The sequence below is a fragment of the Gymnoscopelus microlampas genome, assembly GCF_963454915.1.
Source record: "Gymnoscopelus microlampas genome assembly, chromosome: 15".
NCBI classification, from domain to species: Eukaryota; Metazoa; Chordata; class Actinopteri; order Myctophiformes; family Myctophidae; genus Gymnoscopelus; species Gymnoscopelus microlampas.
The window spans coordinates 24651633-24672845 of record NC_139952.1 but is presented as its reverse complement, the minus strand read 5'-3'; the positions used below and the strand labels follow the sequence as shown (position 1 = coordinate 24672845).

Genomic DNA, 21213 nt, shown 5'->3' with positions numbered 1-21213 from the left:
GGATCTTCTGTCGACAACCCACAACAATGCCCTACAGGTTCGGTTCTGATAGAAGGGCCTGTGTTGTACAGTAAGTTGGCCTTCCTCTCTTCCCTTAGTCACTCACTTTCCTCTCTCTACACCGTCCATATCCAGGTAAAGGAGAAATACCGTAGAATATTTTTTTGAGGAAAGAAAGGGGTTTTCTGTCTAACAAACTGGTACTTTAGCTTGGGTTGGGAAGACAGGGATTTGAGTCCTATCTGAGTCTGTCTCAAATGTACAGAAAGGGTTCATAAACATCACTGCAGCACTCTGCCCTCACCCTGCAGAGATCCGTTTCTCACTGCAGCAGATGTACTGCCAGTGAACACATCAGACTTCTGCATTGTGAAATTCATCTGTGTGTGAAGAAGACTGGGATTAAACAGAACAGACATCTGAAAGAGGAAACTAGAACCGGAGGGAAGGTGTGTGAATGAATGTGTGCGCGGCTGCGTGCACATGTGCGTGCGTGCATGCGCACATGTGTCCTCTCATTGCAGAACAGGACACAGCTGGATGCCTGTAAAGGTGATGCTTCACTTACATAAGAGAATAATACACCTAGGGAAAGATGAGTGCATCTGTCAAACCATAAAAAGATTTACAGCTGATGCACCAACCATGATGTAGTAGTACAAGGACACTCGCATCAGTCAGTATTGTCAGGTACTATCAGTGTTTTTGTATCCTGTATTGTGTGACTGACAACTAAGGTGGAATGAAAATAAAACAATGCACTTCCTCACACATTTATTCATACACAATCACCTATTGGGAAAGGATTTTTGATGCCTCAGCACTTGCTACATAACTCTCTACAGCGTCACCTTGGGATGCCTTTCTCATTGCAGCAGCATGCTGTTAACTAGAGCTAGCTACAAATCCTCACCTCTGACTCAGAAAATGTATTTCCACGCTAAAGCCTTTTATCATATTCATAACCTTGGTCCCGAACTATATGTGTAGATGAAATATGGTTTGGCCTTCAATTTGCAAAGAGAATGAGGGACATTTGGATTATCAGTCACACACCTTAATAGGCCTACACTGTTGAAATCAGAATAATCCCTTGCTCACAATCAGGAATCAAAGGTGAACATGAACAGAAGCAAATACATTTAGCAAGTGTCAGCTGGTTGAAAACCAAATAGCCTAATCCTCCAGAACACTTGCAGCAAGGTCCAAGGTATGCTACAGCTATTTAGTCTCATCATTTCACTGACCATTAAGTCCCTCTCTCCCCTTCTGTAGATTATTTAATTGGATACAGGATAGGTGGGCACTATGGACATCTGGGCACCTCAATGTAAAAGTGGCTATTTTGTCAAAAATGTTAAAAAATATATATATATTGAAAAACTGTCTAGAATGTATACTTGATGTGAACATGCACGGTAGGCCTACATCATTATCAGACTTAATTTTATCCTTCAACTTCTTGTTTATGACCCAAAATTACAGGTTTTGTAGCAATTTGTAGAAATATTAGACCTTAATTGTCTAATGTTTAAGCATGTTCTAATCATGTATTCTTTACTTTATACTTACCATTTTTCAAATATTGTATTTGTATTTTTATTATTTTAACATTTTGGACAATTTTACATCGAGGTGCCCAGATGTCCCTATCTGCCCATCCTGTTACCATGTAATTATCCTACAGTAGGGTAGTCCAGAATCAATGCAGCATGACAATAATGATATCCAAAATGGCATAAATGTACACCATACGCATGCTATGGATTATGCCCATGCCTCATGGTCACATGGGGGCATCATCCATAGCATGCATATGGCGTAAACATCGCATTTGAACGAATATGTTCTGAGGTGCGGGTCGTGCGGCTTCTTAAACTAGGCTGCCTGCTACATCACGTTGCGTCAGAGAGATGCGGCTCTGTGTCGTAAAATGTGTCATTGATGTTGATGATAAATACATATTTCGAGAGCTTATTTAACATTAGTTTAAATCGGGTATTAGTTTAAAATGAATGCAGCCCAAATAGGCCTCTATATACTCACAATAGCGACTGATCCAAAACGATGGTCTGTTTTTTTGGTAAAAAAACAAACAAAAAGGGCAAAATCCGGAGCGTGTTGGTGTGGTTCGGAACGTTATGCTGTAGAGATGACACAGGCCGGATAGCGGTCCACTTCAGTCCCCGGTAGAGAGAGAGTATAGCCGCAGTGTAAACACAACGGGGAGGTCCGTAAGTCTAGACGTGGTGACAGACAGGGATGCTCTACAAACATGTGCTCAAGGTCACATTTTATTTTATGATCCGTTAACTCACTTCTTCACACCACTCTTCCTTCCCGACAGCCATCTGATCTCCCTATGCCTTTCTCTCTCTGTTGCTCCCCGTCTGTCTGTGTCACCCAAAGCGGAGCGTCAGTGACGTCACGAGTATCCTCGACCAGGATGGACAGTGAAGGAACCCAATAGCGCCCTGCAGGCTGATGAATGGAACTTGGTTGATGACGAATGACGTGATGGGAATGTTTCACATTCATATATTATAGTAAGGGCCAGGGGACCAACAAAAGTGCTTCAGAAATTACTTTTGCTAACATGTTTGGGTAAAAGCTATCCAATGTTTTGGGTTAGAATGGAAGGGACCCATAGAAGAAGTTTTAGGGTGGTGGTTGTCATGTTGAATTTATTTTCTGGTGAATTTTAGAAACCCTTTAATATTTGAATGCTCATTTCATATGCCCATATAGAGTTTGATTTCCCAGTAGGCTTGTATTGTCTTAAAAAGTATTGTCTTAAAAAAAACAAGTTAGTCTTGGGTGATATTGCTTTCCAGGTCAACACATCATTATGTCGTGATTATTGAATTAATTGGGTCTGATGATGAAAAGCTAATGAGCTGCAACGGTCAATTTTCAGAACATGTGCTGAGTGAAAACTAACACAAGATGGCAGCAGTGGGTTTTCCAAATAAAATGTGTTGCGATGCTCTGTTCCTCTGTCACGCACGCGCACACACACACACACACACACACACACGCGCACGCACGCACGCACGCACACACACACACACACACACACACACACACACACACACACACACACACACACACACACACACACACACACACACACACACACACACACACACACACACACACACACACACACACACACACACACACACACACACACACACACACACACACACACACACACACACACACACACACACAGTTGTGAAGCCATAGCAATTAATTGCGAGTTGGTTGCGACTAGGAGAAACTGTGCAGTGGAAGCGCTCCCTGTGGCAGGTGTTTACCTGATCTGACCACGTGGGAATTATATTCTCTTGTTTACATCCTGGGCAACGCCACAGACAGCCCAACGTGGCAACGCCATCCTATTGATGGGAATCGGATTTACCATATGCTTGCGTACTATTCGATCATATTAGATTCTTCTATGAAACAATTCGATTTGAGATGAATTTCGACCAGATCCTAGAAGAGGTCGGAGGGTTTGGGAAATACCAGAAGATCCTGTACGTATGGATCTGTCTACCTCAGGCCCTTCTCGCTTTCCACATGATGGTGAGCATCTTCTCTGGAGCCACACCGCCTCACCACTGCCAGGAGAAGCCCGGCAATCTGTCCTCACTGAGGATCACTGCCAGTCTCAGTGGTGGAAGGTAACCAAGTACTTTTACTTAAGTAGCGTACTTAAGAACAACTTTTACTTTATTTGAATATTTCCATATTTCAAGTCCACTACATCAGTGGTTCTCAAACCTTTTTAAGTCAAGGACCCCCAAAATTGAAATGTATTTGGCCACGGACCGCCATAATGTTTTGAAGATTTATGTGATTATGTAAGATAATTCCCAAAAAACATTTTTCAAAAAATGTTCAAAAATAGCAGATGTACAAGCTCTCAGCGTGGCACTAAGTAAAGGGCTGGGAGCTTGTATATCTGCTATTTTCTTTAAAGGTAGGGTAAGTGATTTTCTTTGGTTAAAATAAGTGTTAAATAGCTCTATATTCTGATAGTAGGCTACTCATTGCTATAGAGTGTTTGTTCAGTAAAGGGTGTCTCCTTGTCTCTCCAGCTCTTTATAAAACAGAAAATGCATTTTCGTTTCAGTTTCATTTCCAATTTTATCCAATCAGGATAGAGAACTCAATCAGGATATAGATTCAACAAAGTAAAAAAGTGAAATTGGAAGTGATGACACTAAGAAATGAGAAGACAAAATTGGAACTGGAACACTATAAAAATGAAGCTTAAAAATGGGTACTTTCTCCTGATTGGCTGAGATTTTGACCCCTACCGGAAAATGTATTTTCTGTTTATTAAAGAGCTGGAGAGACGGGGAGACTCCTGTTACTGAACAAACACTATATAGCAACTTTGAGAACCAATGCACTACATATATATAAATATTGTAGCCTACTTTTTTACTCCACTAGCCACTATACAATTATTTGACAGCTAGTTAGCCACTAGATTTTATAAAACACAAGTTAAGCCCTATTTTATACTTTGGATAATCAAAAATGGCAGATCTGCTATTTTCCAAAGTTTAACACATTTTGTACTTTTACTTTTGTATTGTGTGTGGGCCTACATTTTGATGTCAATATTTTTGTACTTTTAGGCCTACTCAAGTAAAATTACTTGTAACAGAGTATTTCTACATTGTGGTATTGCCAAAATTAAGCAGTATAAATTTCATTTACTGTAAGTAAAAAAAAATCTGAGTAGCCTACTACTTCTTCCATCTTTGGTCAGCCTGAACCTTAGCGCCCCGCAAGCGGACTCATCCTGCTTCTCCACGGATGCCCTGTTTAAAGAGAACCACACTGCCCGCTCGCCATGTGAGCATGGATGGGTGTATAGCAAAGTTATATTCCAGAGCAGCACTGTCACCGAGGTAGGCTTTTTCGAATTATTTATGTTTTCATGGTCACTCAATTCAAACAGCTGTAAAAGAGGGAACGATTTAATAAAACTAAGACATGATAATGCACCTGGCTGTTGAATATAGGCTTGTACGAGGTTTCTATAAATTTAAATTGGCTGCAGCGTTGGGCTGAAGTTATTATTCAATTAAGTATGCGCAGGGATATTCTGTTAAGACTTTGCTGTACATCTTAAGAAATGTCTTAATTGCTTTCCCCAAATACTCTGCATCAGGGTCCTCCAATATGAATTCATGTCTATTACATCTTTCCTCTTCACCCTTTCCCCTCTATCTGAAAGTGGGACTTGGTGTGTGACAGGGCCTGGCTGAACAGTCTTGGTTCATCTATCTATATGTCTGGCTTGTTGGTGGGAGCTGTAGTGTTTGGAGCCATGGCTGACAGGTATTATAGACCCATTTCAACTCACTGGTTCAATGTACACACAGTTACTTCTACATAGGGCTGTATACTGCACTTAATAGTAAGTATATTATACGATTATAGGGTACCTGAATCTCATCTCAAAAACTGTATACTTGTTTAGAGTATAAAGTATAAAATCCAAGGTTTAGACCCTTCCAATTCTCCAGTTGATGTAATGCACACTAGGTTAAAATGTATTCTCATGTTGTCCCTATATTGCTTTCTGTGCCAGGTATGGCCGTCGCGTTGCTCTGCTGCTGTCTCTGGCCCTTCAGACAGTGTTTGGAGTAGCTGCGTCTTTCGCTCCCAACTTCCCCATCTACGTGATTCTACGCTTTGTAGTGGGCACCACCATATCAGGAGTAATCATCAATGCCTTCGTACTTGGTACATGCATATAGATGGAGACACATGCATATACCGTAGATGGAGACACATGCACGGAAGATTGATACAACATATCAATCTACGAACTAATGAATTGAGCTATTTTCTGCTTTGCCATACAATATACCAAATTAGATAAGGCTGGAAATTGTGGAAAACATGCGCCATGCTATTTTTTTTTTCTTTTGGCAAGTTTGTCCGACCCAGAACACAAACCCTTCCCACTCTTTCCTGTACCTGCATGCTTCAAGCATTGCCTCAGTTTAAACCTATCATGTTCCCTCTTGTCCCAATTTCTACACCTTCCTCTCCTCTCCTCTCCTCTGCTACCAAACCCTGCACTGCTTCGCTGTCCTCCGCTCCCCATAGGTACTGAGTGGACGTGCACACAGAGGCGTATGTTAGCTGGTATATTCACTGACTATGCCTTTGGACTGGGCTACATGCTGCTAGCAGGTGTAGCATACCTGATACGAGACTGGAGAATGTTACAACTGGCTATATCAGCACCAGGCTTCCTACTATTTTTTTACATATGGTGAGGATTTCAATTCAATAACAGTCCTCTAACAGTCGCTCAGCCACTCACTCTTGATTTGCATTGACACTTTGCATTTTTCTCAGGCCAGTGAGTTAATCAGTCAACCAGTTACTCACTCACACACACAAAACCACCTGTAGCTCAACTGCATGGTTCAATAGGATTTGGGTGGCTGTGCACAGTAGACAAGTATCAACATTGGTCTGTGGCAGTAAGCAAAGCTACATATAAAATACAGGCACCCACACATTCCCACAACAAATGAGTATAAGAGTTACAACCGAATGCATTGCAGATACATTCTATACATATTCTGTCTAGGAAAGAACATGTTTACATGATAATACCTCTCCTTCTCTCTTCTCCGATCTTTGCCTCTCCACTTATTTCTGGCACCCATTCTTTCATCTTTCCTTCCTTCCATCTGTCTGTCCCTGATGTTAGGGTGCTCCCTCAGTCTGCCAGGTGGTTGTTGGCCAACAACAGGACAGAGGAAGCCATGATTCTCCTGCGCAAGGCAGCTCTAGTCAATGGCCGTGTCTTACCTCCCACCATACAGGTGTCTGTCTGCTTATTACATTAAACTTGTTTGCAGACTATTTATTCTAGGAAATATCAACGCAAATGTTACCCCTTCTATAAGCTGTATGCGACAAGGTTTGTTGGAAACAAATTCTAGCAAAACCTCATGACATTTTCAACTTCTTTTCTGTGCATGTGTGTGCCTGCCTGCATGCATGCACATCAGGAGGAAAAGTGTGAGATGGCAGGACAAGAAAAGCGGAGCCACTCTGCTGCAGATCTTGTACGAACACCTCAAATGAGGAAGAGGACTCTCATCTTGTTTTATATCTGGTAAATGTGTGTGTGCGTACATGCATGCTTCATTCACAAGTACTCTGCCAATTTGTGAACCTGTTGGTCTGACAGATAATGTCAGACAGACAGACACTGTAGTTTTATACTGCTTAATTTTGGCAAATTCTCATTTGTAAAATCTCAGTGTGACTTCCTGGTTAAATTAAGTTTAAGTAAGTAAGGTCAGAGTTTGGCATCAGCCGAGCAACAAGGGTGTCTATCCACTTTTTAATAAGCTAGACCCCTACTTACCACACGTCTTACTCTCATATGCTGAGTTGGCGTTGCCTATGGGCTCTAACCCAGACATAACCTTGTGGTCCAAAGGCGAGTGCTCTATCGACTGAGCCACTGGATACACCAAGCTACCAAATACAAATATATACAGTGACAGACAGATGTATATGGATATATATACTGTATAGAGAAATATACATATATACAGTATAATATGATGTGACATAATGTATACACCTGCCAAAAAGACCTGAAGTGTGATGCATTGCTATCTTGCAGACCAGGTCTTTTTGACAAGCAACACCGCGATGTACTAGAAACATAGATCCCTATTTTTCCTTAATCTCTAACACTCCCTTCATTAACGTTATTTTCCCCCTCTCTCACAAGGTTTGTGAATGTGCTGGTGTATTACGGCCTCTCTCTAGGAGTGTCCAAGCTAGGGACGAATCTCTACTTGACCCAGTTTGTGTTCGGACTCATTGAAATTCCTGCCCGTTCTTTGGTCCTCCTTGTCCTGCCGTGGAGCCGGCGCTTCTCCCAGAGTGGCTTTCTGGCCATGGGAGGTGTCGCCTGCCTGCTCATGCTCACTATTCCTGAAGGTCAGTCTGTGTCAGTGTGTTCTGTGTAAAACTCACTGTCCTCCTTCTAATTTATCCATGGAATATTTCTTCAGACGCTAGAACAAATTCTCATCTCCTCTAAAGGTGCTTGCATAATGTGTAAAACAGAAAGCAGACACTTACAGAGACGAAAGTCCAGCGGACTGTCCGCTTCATTCTCCGGCCGGAGAGTGGTTTCGCCTAAATGACATAAAGCCAAATAGGGATGTCAAGGTTAATGTGGTTAACAGGGCCGAACTGGGACCAAAATTCAGTCCTGACATATTGGTCCGAACCGGCCCACCACCCCCCGGGCCGTTTTGTCAACGGGGGGTGGTGCACATGAACTCTGCAGCCGCACTGAGGCCCCTGCTGGAAAGCATCTCAGCCCAAACGTTAACGTAACTAATAATTGGGCCGTGCACCCGGAAATGACCGTAATAATCCTAAAACGGGAGCAAAAATATATTTTTTTAAATCCGCTGGGCCAGCCCACCGGGCATTTGCCCGGTACGCCAAATGGCCAGTCCGCCGCTGGTGTTTAACACATCATTTGTCTGAAATGCCTTTCCTGTTGTGCCACCCTCCAACTCTCACTCTTTATCCCTCCGTCTAGATCACCCTAATGTCATGACTGGTCTCGCCATGGCAGGGAAGTTCGGTATAACATCCTCCTTTGCTGTAATCTATATATATACTGCAGAGATCTTTCCCACAGTGCTGCGGTAAGGCTGTGTTTGTGTTGTCTCCTCAAACAAGCACACAAACAGTTTTTGCCCTATATGGACTACCATTCTATGTGGACCTGCCAATGAGTTTCTATTAACTTTTTTTGCACCTTATGTTTATCCTCATGTACATACCTTTTTTATACTGTATATATGTACGATATATAGATATCTTTGATTTTTGATTTGATTTTTGCCCACCACCACCACCTTTCTGAAAAATACAAATATGATGGAGCTCGCACAAAATCTAATTTCACCCTCTTCTTTGCACCTTTAAACCTGTGATGTGAAAACAAAGTTGATTTTGAAAACCATTCTCATCAAAGTCTCATGGAGCATTTGCCCACATTCTCTCCATGTGTGCTCTCAGGCAAACAGGAATAGGTGTATCCTCTATGTTTGCAAGGACGGGCGGTGTTTTGGCCCCCATGATCAATATTCTTCACGACCACAACCCCACCATACCCCTGGTCATCTTTGGGACTTCCCCACTGCTTGGCGCTGTGCTAGCTCTGGCACTGCCTGAAACCGCAGGCAGGCCTCTTCCTGACACAGTGGAGGACGTAGAGAAGTGGGACACCAGGTACCATGATGACCCCTTTTTTAAAACAAATTAAAAAGGGATATTTCACCTTCAAACATGTTTGGGGACATCTTTACGTCTACACTGGCTTTTGTGGCACCCCAGACAGTTTTTAAGTTGCTTGATTCAGTATTTAGATATTTGATATTCATGTTAACTCATTCAGTGCCCAGCTTATTTATGGAATTTTGGCTCTAAGTGCCACAGCTAAAATTCATTGTAAAAAAAAAAGTGCTTAGGAGCCGAGATACAGCCTTTTTAAGTTAAGAGTGAATGGGCAGCAAATCTTCAAATCTTGGGTTCTGTTTTTTTTTTTCATGACGTCTTAGACGTCATGTGGCGCACGGACGTCTTAGATGTCATGTGGCACTGGATGAGTTAACAGACACACCCCCTTCCTATACAAACCCATTGTAACTTCAAACTCCATTATAATCATGTTAGATTCATTGAAAACACCTGTCCTTGGTTCTTCTGGTGACTGATATTGTCCTTCTAATGCGTGAGGAGACCGTGTAATTGAAAATCTCCTCACGCATTAGAAGGTATATCAGTCACCAGAACCAAGGAAAAGGTGTTTTCAATGAATCTAACATGGTTAAAATGGAGTTTAAAGTTACAATGGGTTTGTATAGGAAGAGGGCGTGTCTGTTAAAATGAATATCAAATATATCAAAATACTGAATCAAGCAACTTAAAAACTGTCTGGGGTGTTCACAAAAGCCAGAGTAGACGTAAAAATGACCCCAAACATGTTTGAAAGTGAAATATCCCTTATCCCTTTACTTTCAAGAATCGTCACGTTCTGACAAGCTCACCACTTGTCATGATCCCACATGCTGTGAGCTTGTACAGACAGTGGCTATTTTTGCTATTTGTACGACAACATTTATAAGGTTTAAGTGGTTAATTCGGGTTGTATACAAAAAATGCCTGGTACATGGAATTACACATAATTCATTAGAGATGCAAATGACTGAAATAAAGTGTAAAAGGAACGAATGGTGCAGTTCCAAATTGAAACAGAAGTGCTGTTTTGCAAGTGTCTATCAAGTCTTGGTCATTAGGCTGAGATGAACCAGTGGACGTAATGCACCTCTGATGAGAAGCTTTGCTCATGTGCCAGCATGACATAACAAATAACCACTTAAATCTTAGAAGTTGCTGTATGTAAAAGAGCAAAAATCTATTTTTGCCGAATGCTCGCCTATTATAACATGCCCAGAATAGGGTTCATGTGGTTAGCAATCCCATCCCTTAAGCTCATCTGTCAACTATGTGGCTTGTGACTCAATCTTGGGTCTCTACACTGTGGTTCCAATGGAAAAGCCTGCACTAAGTATTGCTAATAATGCTCATGCACATAAGTGTTTTTTCCTTTGTCTTCCTCAGGTCAATTCCGAAAAAGGAGAGCCCAGAAAGCAGCACAGAGGGGCAGGAGTTAGAATGTCTAGCGACTCAATCCTGACAATATGCAATTACACATGCTTGCGTGTTTACTCATACTCACATACTACAGTAGGCACCTCTCCCCTCATTATTATCAGACACAGAACATTTACTATGCAATTTCAACTGATATACAAAAAAGTCTTAAGGCGTCTCCAGACCAGACCGACTTTGGGCCGACTTGGCGTCGGGAAGCATCGTATATAGTCGTCCAGTCGGTTAGGGGTCCCATGTAAGCCTATAAGCCCAGTCCACACCAATGATTTGCAATGCAAAGAAACCACTGCAATTCGTTGCAGAGAGAAATTGTAGTGGTCTGAATTGCCCCGTTGCAGGTCAGCACAGTTTTGTGATTCTGTTGCAAGTTGCAACTTGTTACATTGCAAATCATTGGTGTGGATTGGGATTAAGACCAAGACCATCCTTTTGATCTAAGCCAAAATCCCGCTTGCGCACAAATATAGAGGGCCAGTCAATCCAATTGCCAAGACATTCCAGAAGCAGGTAAACACATACATCAGGAATAAACAGTAGTCTTTTTACACTCTTGATTATCTAATAATCTAACTTTTCAGTTGGAGCAATTTCAATTATATTGATTCACCCAAAGGGCATCGACATATTAAATATGTTGAATGAGTTAAGGTAAAGTGTCTCAACACACCTTACATTAAAAATAGAACACATCAACATTGTTTAAAAAGAAACAGGGTAAATTCTTTTAGTAAAATCATGAATTCAAAATATAGCACTGTCAATTATGGACTACTAGCGACATCTCTCCTCAGTGATGTAACCAATATGCTGTACTAACTGTCATGAATCTTTGCTGTACTGTACAGGAAAATGCTTGCTTTTATACTTTTCTAATTTCCCTTATTCAAGTCCAGAGAATTAAAACAACCTAAATGAGATTGCATTGCATGATGTACTAGGTACCTTTTTCATTACGGCTTATGTAGCCCTTCATTAACCCATTTAGACCTGAGACTGATTTTAAAAACACCTTCTAAATCTAAACTTAAGTTCTATTTTTTTATTCAAAAAATGTGCTATGTAAAATGGCACAGATGCTTTCCTGGTTTTATTATCGTATAACAACGTATAGGCTTTCCCGGTCTTAATGGGTTAACATAGTCATTAACGTTACCGTAGTGTCCAATATATCAATGGGGTATGGCTGAAGTCAGCGTAAAGGTTAAGAAAATGGGGGATAGTTACGGTATTAGGGTTCAGCAGCATGTTTGTATAGGTAGGTTGTTGTTTAAATACTATCCCAAGCAGTACAAACTATCCTAGCCATTAGACTTGGATCTGTGAAAGGCTGCATCATATCACTTAACGGTCAAGAGTTTATGGACACATTTTAGTTACTCTTAGTCCAATTAAAAGATTGCAACAACTAAAGTAAAATCTTTTGCATGGGTCATGTTTTGATTGGTGTTGCTCTTATTATTATTATTATTTCATCTAATCTCAGTGTGTGTGCATGTACTGTTTTGTGTGCGTAGGAAGATCTGGTACTCTTCTGCATGCTTTAGGCCGGGGAACACAAACCATTACTGCACAATGCAATGACCATACAGTTAATCCAGTAGGCAACTACAGGTAGTTCAGAAACCAACTATTTCCTAAAAAAACATTCTAAAACTTTATTGTGATGAGTCCAGCTTAATGCATTGTTTTAGTGCATCTCATGATTAAACACAAGGACAAGAATTGGAGGATATGTGTCACATTGTCGCATCGCATCGCACAGGAATGAAGGCACTGCCCAATGCGAAACTACCAATAAACATGTCCAAACCCATGCTTGAAAAGGCCTGCTTAATCCATTGCACAACATCTTCCAACTCAGTTGGACAGTCAGGCAGCACAAATTAAAAAGCCACAACATCTATCTATTAATCCACATGTTTTACCTTCAGGCCAGGTACTCTCACATACTGTAGTGGCACAGTGGAGAACGTTGAAAGCAAAACCAAAATAACTAGTTCTGTTTGAAGAGTGTGAACAAGCACACCCATCTATGCCAATGTGACATAGGTAGCATCAGTTGCAACGCCACAATTGTTGTCCTTCATAGACATAAGGATGTAGCCATCGTTGCCCCAGTACGTGGACCATGAGTTCTTCACTAACCAGTAGGGCTCTCCTTTCAGGGTGCCATACCCCACTGCCAGCACTGCGTGGTCCAAGTCATCAGCTTTATTGCCTGCAAAATACAGAGACCATACTTGTCACATCACTGAGAGTGCTGGTGGGAGGTGGAGGTTTACTTTATTTTGTATACTGGTTTGTACGTTTTTAATGTCTTTTAATGTGAAGAACATTGAGTTGACTTTGTGTTTAATGTGCTATAACAGTGATTCAGAACCTTTTTCATTTCAAGGGCCCCCATTTTTATATGCTTTAGGCTATGGACCGCAATTTGATACATAGTTTTTTCTGTGGTAACCCAATCTGCACTGTAACATTTAGGCTTTTTACATACAAATTGAGACAAATTGAAACCAAATGGACCTGTAAGGATCCATTTGCTTCCATTTGTACACTTTCAATATTACCGAACCGTAACTTTTTATTTGGTTCCTAAATAAGAATAATTTAGCTGGATTGCAAGCTGGGTTGCACTCCAGTGGTCCTTGATCAAGGAACACCAGGGTTCCTTGGCCCCCACGTTGAGAACCATTGTGCTATGCAAATATAACTGACTCGACTTGAGAGATGTCACTGGCAAAGTAGTAGCCAACAGTGTTTAACTGTAGGCGTGTGCGCATGAAAATATAACTCACCACACGCTGGTTCATAGTAGACTCCATTGCTGTAGAAGACAAAGGATCGATGTCCGGCGTCGATGCTGACTGCCACGGGTCCGTTTTTAAAGAGTGCCAACTTGAGAGCCTCAGCGTCGCCCGAGGTCACATTGGTGTAGCTTTTGATACGTGCGGTCAGCAGAGATTCGTTCATGTGGCACAGTCCGTTCTACTCGAAAGTGAAATACACATTTAAAACATGTACACACATCACTAAATATAGTATATAGTAACTATGTACAGTATATACACATAGTTACAGTCACAGTATCACCTATGGATTAGTAAGCAAGTGCGTACGTACACAATCACGTACAAAAACTATTATTTAGCAAAACGGTCTGGCGCCTTTCCTCTGCTGGTCTTAATAAACTACTTTATGGTGTCTTTATGTTATGAGTATACAGATACACTCACACTGTACATAGTAAATGGACTACATATACAGTACATCATATTGCACTTTGTCTAGTCTTTCCGACCACTCAAATGTGCTTTACAATGTACTTCACACACACACACACACACACACACGGTAGACATTCACACCCATATCGATGGCAACCATGCAAGGCGCCCAAGGGTTCAGTGTCTTGCTCTAGAACACTTCGACATGCAGCCAGGTTTAAACAAGGAACCTTCTGGCAGCCGTTGTATTCATCGATCTAGGCCTAAATTAACGGGCTTATCTAGTCATTGCTGTGTCCTATTTAGAACATGTGACTGGGAGCACCTTTATGGAAATGTTCCAACCCCCAAAAGCTCAGGGGAGTAAGCACTGCAGCAAAAATACCATTTGCACGTTTGAAAACAGTGCCTGTGGTGAAGATTTGCATTAAACCAATGGTGAAATAAAGTCTCTATCGACTCAGTGAAATTGTTTGACTTCTGAAGGCTTATGCTGCACAAGTTGTATTGGAGAAATTTTATGGTAATTACCTTCTTGTTTTGGAACCATAACCACTTAAACCCTATTTAGTTAGTGGACCGGGGTCCCAGGGCTCTATACCAAATCCTTTTTTCCCACAACACCAAATCTCTTCATCAGAAATAGCAGATCTACAAGCTCCCCACGTCATATTGCCCTACATATGTAGCTTGTAGATCTGCTATTTTTGCCCCAGCATAGGGATGCTAAAGCTCATGTGGTTAAAGTACTGCTCACTGTTGACTTCAGTCGTTTTGGAGAGCAAAAAAGAAAAAGGAAGAGTAGATCATGCCATAAATTTGTATCCCCCTAAAATGAAAATTCTATCAGGCATCTCACCATCCCCATGTAGGCACCATAGGTTTCCATTGTTGCAATGCCTCCATGTTTCATGATCCATTCGTAAGCTCTCCACTCCTCGCCTCCGTCACAGCCATTGTTTCCAAAGCCCCAGGAACAGTCCACCAGCACCTGCTGGGACAGCACCTGGAGAGCACCAGTCTGCAGGGGAAAGAACAAAACCACCATCACATTTTACCCACAGATTATTCATTCATTTCATGTACAGCAAGAACTAGGCATTCCACTACGCTTCCTCCAAATAACCAAGTAACCAAATGCCCAAGATTTCACCACCCTCAGCATCATTATTATGATACTGCATGCATAAGGCCCAAAAAGTCCCAACACAAGCATATTGAATCCTAAAGGCAAGAAGATCAAGACAGGGGTTTAGACACTACAATGAAGCAAAAGGTCGAACAAAGAAAAGGGAAACCAAACTGTAAAAGCAGACAACTAGAAAGCTGAACAGGCTCAGTATGAACCCATTCAGACAAGACTGAATGGCTTCTAATGAACATTTCCACACCAGCTGTTATCTGCAGGTTGCTAGGTCGATGCTGTGAGGTGACGGGAAGGGAGCACTAGACTGGTTCCCGAGAGAGTGACTGTTTATGAACATGGCAGTGGGGGATGGGGATGCAGCACTAAAGGGTCATGCTTCCTGCCGCTGCACACGCTGGCTCCCTGTGCACTGGCCAAGTTACAAACATCTACCACTGTGGCTTCACGTCGCAGACCTGTTCTCATCCAAGCCGCAAAATAATTTGCAAGACTACACTCAGCGACTCACTGTCACTGATGAACAGTCTCCATCCACCCCTTACTTTCATGCTGTACATACACCTTAAAATATACATTCATTGTTCACTGGTGCTGCAAGTCCAGGATCCAAGTGGAGTCATTCTCTTCCCATCACACAAGCTGACACAAGCCGTTCCTTCACCCCGGGCCCTCCCCTTCTTTGAAGTAAGCAGATCGACTGCACAATTCCTAATCAACAGACGGAGCATAAATAATAAAGCATCCTAGCATCTTGACAAGTTCAAGTAGACAAATCATTTTGAAAATCACTCCAGTAAATAAGTAATATATAAATAATCTACTGCTCATCTTATCTTAAATGAAAAATTAGTGACAGAAAGAGGGCAATACACAGATAGCATGTATGTATAACTGGAATGCAGTAATAGCAATCATAAGCCAAAATGAGTGCCATTTTTGACTGCAGTGATATCAGTCTTAATGTAATGGGGCCAGTGGTTGTGCTCTGGCAGAGCAGTTCACCTTTAGGAAGAGTGCGCCCTCTACTGCTCCAGTCGTAGCAAAGCTCCAGCAGGACCCACAGACAGCCTGGTCCTTCACTGGGGTCACAGCACCTACAGTACCAAAACATTAACAGTTCAGATCCTCTAATTGTCATCTTTCAACAAAGAGCAGCTTTAGGGAGACTAGATAGTCAGAGAACATCTATAAAGGATGTACGTTTTCTCTTTTTAAATCCTGCATACAAACACACATACCATAAAGCCTCCAGTCAAGGGAGTCAGGGACCTGTACTCCTTCATAGCTCTTCAAGGGAAATGGAAGTCCTCTGTTGGGGGTCTTCCCTCGTCTTCTTCCCCTCATAACAGTCAGTTCAGACATGGTGCGATCGGACAGCGAGTTCAGTGCCAGGGAGAAAGACAGGCCTGCTCTATTCGTAGCGTGGACATACCTGGACCACAGGAAATGCCACAGAATTACACCAGCTGAAGTTGTTTTCCCCAAACACAGCTGAAATCCTTCTTCTCAATTCACACACTGATTTGAGACTGATGCAGTCTTATGTAAAGTTGTAAACCATACCCCACCCCTTTGGAGTGACTAGTTGTTTTGCCACTAGTTGTTTGACACTTAAATACTGGTAGAATCTTGGTTGTGGCTGAAAGTTTAGCTGCTACACAAGCACCATTGGTAGATGAGATCACCAAACATAAGTCGTACTGGAAGTCTATCTGTCGTGTAAAATAGTGAAAGCAAGTACATTTTCAGATGTAGCATTGCAACCAGTGACAGTGACCAGTGACGCTAATTTAAAAAAATCCTCTCATGTTTTCATCCAGTGTTCAACTGAAATTCTTCACCAACATGCTCATGTTCTTTTGCAGACAACATTTAATAATTATATTTACTATATTAATATAGTTATAATTAATAACAGATGAACATAACGGTAATCGTATGTCTCACCGTAGGTTATGAATAAAAGCATGCTCTCTCTTCTCGTGTTCCCTCTCATCGCTGTAGCTTCGCTGGAACTTGTCCTTAAAGTGGCTGAACACGCGCTGGGCGTGGCCTGGTGATGAAGTGTGAATTAGGTCTTTCATTGGATTGGCCAACAGGTGGTGTTCCACACCTGGACCAGGGAACGGGCCACAGTTCATCCCTATGAAAACAGAGAAAACTATTATTAGAAGAGAAAAGTACAGTTAAAAGAGAACACACTAAATTACATTTCTTTCTTTTTTTGGTTAATTGATACAAATCAATTGTCTATGCTGAAACACAACTTTCCTGGTCACCTTTCTTCCACTTGTGCAAGTGTGCAACAAAGGACATTTCATGCCCTTGATGTGGCTCAATGGTGCCCCCTACAGGTAAAATTCCCCAGTCAAGTCTGCACATCTGCCCTGACTTAACATCAGACTTTTATCAGTATCCAAAATATTCTCACACACCCCCATATACTGTTATACAGTAATACACATGGCAAGAGTCCCTCTGCACACCATCGCTGCTCACTCCACGCCCATCTCATTGCATTTTAACCCATTTAGACCGGGAAAGAATCTGTGTCATTGTAGATTTCTTTGGCTATTTCTTTTGAAAAATCGTGAAAACATTTGTAACTCAAATCTTTGCTTCTGGGGATTCTACAAATGTCTTCTAAATCCTACAGTTTTTTGAAAACGTATGTTTCTACATCAGTGGATCTCAAACTTTTTCATGTCAAGGACTCCCAAAATGTATATATATTTGGCCGCGGACCCCCATCTCCCGATATTTTGTAATAGGGACCCCCAGAAGCAAAGATTTGAGTCAAATGTTCCCTTTAAAAAAATATATATATTCAAATATTTGCAAAAATTGTCACGATTTTCCCAAAAATTGCTAAAGAAATCTAAAATGACAGAAGCGTTCCCGGAGTAAAGCCTATACAACCCTCCTTAACTAACATGACTTGAGCACCAACCGTCAGGCAGTGAGAAGACTTTGGGGTCCAAGTGTATGCTGAATTCCCTGTAGTCCACCAGGTATTTGTCATAGTGGGACCCGAGCAGTGTGTTGTAACCCATCATCTCATAGTGGATGGGAGTGGCAGGTTCTTCCTTGCCATCTGCACCACCCTCTGACCGGGTCACCCACAGCGTGTAGGTGTTCTTCTTGTGTCCAACAGTTGTCACGTTCTGCCAAACCTCACACAGGGAGCCTCCATAGTACTCCATTCGAAGGTACTGGGGGGAAGAAATGGACACTTCCCTGGATCAAGTCTTCCCAAATGTATTGCTGAGTGACATCATGGTTTACTGACATACTGATGAAAGTTATTGCAGAAATAGCAGATCTACAAACTCATGTCACTCAACGCGCTGTGAGCTTGTAGATCGACTATTTTCTGTGTGCGACATGATGCACATCCAAATAGAAGCTATAAATGTTTGAGGTCAAAACACACACGCACAGGGGCTAGCAGTCCAGGCGCATACCACATATAGGCTCTAATAAAGCGGTGAAGGTTCAAATCCCGTTCCAACCTTTGCTGCGTGTCACTCCCCGTCTCCGTCTCCCTCTCCCCGTTTCCTGTCCATCTCCACTATCTACTATCAATCAATAAAGGCAGAAAAAGCCCCAAAAATATATATTGAAAAACACACCTGGAAACCCTGGGCATCTGGCAGTGATCCCTGAGGTGCAACAGTCTCATTCTTGGTTCCATTGACCTGGAAGCACTTCATCACATTCAGCTCCACCTCTGTGGTCTCAGGGGTTATTTTATAGGATGTACCCCATGGCTGCTCCGCCCCAAGCTGATATGTGGACACCTGACCTGTTTAGGGGTGCAATGGTTAATCGTACAAATCAATTTATTCGATTATAAAAAATAAACAATTTTCATAAAATCATCGATTTGGGGACACACATTTGAAATGCCTTTTTTTCTTGTTTTTTGCACGACACCATTGTATGATGAAGTATAAAATAGGGCTTAAGTGTTTAATCAGACTAACCGATTTTCTATTTGACATTTTTCATATCAAATCATTGATGCATACAAAAGAAAAAAAACTTCCATTAAACTTCCGTATTCCATTAATCGAAAACGTTATCGATAGAATCATAGTTGCAGCCCTCAAACTGCTTATTCTCATGCTGCGGTCAGGTCATATTGGTTCCAAAAGTCTTAAGTCAACATGCACACTTTCTGACTTATGAGTTATCAGTCACATGTTTGAAATGGTAAAGTACACTTTAGATCAGTAAACAGAGTAAGCAATACAAAACTAAAAGAGAATAACGGCGACGCTGCTTGAAAAGCAATCCCAGCAGAAAGTAACAATTTGCTGCATGCGTCAGCAGAATAGGTTCTCCCACAATCCTTAACCACTGGGTTTCACACATACTTTAAGGTGCTGACTGAACTACTGTCACGCTCTAGTCTAGTCACTTTGACCTGAAACATCAGCTCTCAGTTTCAGATCCGTAATTCAAGCACACAAAAGGTCTCAAACGGTCTGACTCAGGAATCAGAGGTGCAGCAGCATAATTACCATGGTAATAATCTATTCGGCTGGACTTCAGCGGTAGATCAAACCAGGCCTCAAATGGCTCCTTTATTTCGGCATAGGGCAAGTTGATCACTCCTGCAACACAGTCAAAATGCTTGTTTAAATGTAATTATTCTTTAAAAAACACACACACACACACACACACACACACACACACACACACACACACACACACACACACACACACACACACACACACACACACACACACACACAGATGTAACCCATTGTCAAATCCTGTAGTTATACATTTACCTTTTACATGATAGGCCTTTCCAAAGTCTGGAAGAGAAGGCAGAGCTTTTCCATCTGTGGCTGTAAATAGACAAAGAGAAACAGAGGAAGGGGGTAGAGTGTATAATTAAATTACAAAAGTTATTTAGTAGAGCATGACAGGTATTTTAGCCTATTTACTAACTGTGAAGTGAATGCAAGCAATCAAAAACTTCCCAGTCTATGTTTATGAAGCAAGCACTTTAATTGTTTGCTAATATTTGTCCTTAAAGCACAATAACCTAAATGTTACAGTAAACCACTTCCTGCTTGAAACTATGGCATGTGCATCTGTACAGAGAAAAGCAGGCATTTCATGGCATATGGGGGTTAAACATGAATAAAAACAACTAACGTTAGATAACATCATGAAATATGAAACAAAGAGACTTAATGACCACAACACTGCAACTGCGAGAGCAAAAGGACGAGTTATTCTCTTACCCACTACTGCAATCCACAGAAATAAAGCTATAATGTGCCAAGACCGCATGGTTCTCACTCTCTGAGGCTATTATTTACATGAAAGGCAATACATTAGTTAAGATTTAAACCCAATAGATAATGATCTACTCTGTCACTGATTTAAACAACACTACTGTCTGTCTGGAGTGGAGTCTGTCTGCGGTGTTTGACGCCGCACTGGGGTGTGATCGACAGCATCACTCACCCAATGGTACGGGAGAAAGACACATTTGACCCAATCAGATAAGAGAGGCGGGTGTTGCGTACACTCTGATCATGTGATTTGTGTCATATGATTAACCATGACTTGCCTTTCCTTTTTTGTGACGCTTGTAACCTTCATTCAGGACATAACAGTTAGCACCTTACTATGCAAATTGCCAGCTAAATTTGAGCTTTGAATTGAGACCACTAATTATAAAACAAAATGATCACAATCAACAAATGCTGCCCAAATGTGAAATGTTTGTCGTAGAAATGCAAGATAAACTGGATTGGGCACTAGGTGTCAGCATTTGGCTTAGTATGGCCATACACTCTGGTCAGCCGTCCTTATACCACAGCCGTATGCAGGAAATAGTATGAAAAATGACTGCCTGTAGGGACTAACATGGTGTAATAACTTCACAACGTAGTTTTTACCACCCTGGACTAACATTTTCTGGAAAATAAATTCTGATAAAGGTTATTATATAAAAGCAACATTGACTTTCAGGAAGATTTAAAGGCATGCAGTGTAAAGCATGGAGCGACTGGCAGACAAGACAGGCAGAGTGAGACTGTCTGA

The 21213-nt window shown here is 41.6% G+C and overlaps 2 protein-coding genes across 2 annotated transcripts; one reads left to right on the top strand and one right to left on the bottom strand.

Annotated features, from left to right (window-relative positions):
• Positions 1-3470: 3470 nt before the first annotated feature.
• Positions 3471-12263, top strand: LOC311062189 (solute carrier family 22 member 13). The gene is made up of 11 exons (XM_084081057.1): positions 3471-3689; positions 4790-4931; positions 5261-5364; positions 5618-5772; positions 6142-6310; positions 6758-6872; positions 7062-7168; positions 7799-8010; positions 8627-8735; positions 9112-9324; positions 10717-12263. Exons 1-11 carry the CDS (start codon positions 3484-3486, stop codon positions 10790-10792), a joined length of 1608 nt encoding a protein of 535 aa, XP_083937183.1. The 5' UTR covers positions 3471-3483; the 3' UTR covers positions 10793-12263.
• A 142-nt stretch (positions 12264-12405) lies between these two features.
• On the bottom strand, positions 12406-20596 carry LOC311062188 (digestive cysteine proteinase 1). Its single transcript, XM_084081056.1, has 11 exons — positions 20406-20596; positions 19944-20003; positions 19671-19763; positions 18777-18949; positions 18095-18356; positions 17092-17287; positions 16383-16576; positions 16147-16238; positions 14857-15018; positions 13569-13758; positions 12406-12988 (listed from the first exon to the last, which is right to left on the bottom strand). Exons 1-11 carry the CDS (start codon positions 20452-20454, stop codon positions 12801-12803), a joined length of 1659 nt encoding a protein of 552 aa, XP_083937182.1. The 5' UTR covers positions 20455-20596; the 3' UTR covers positions 12406-12800.
• Positions 20597-21213: the final 617 nt, after the last annotated feature.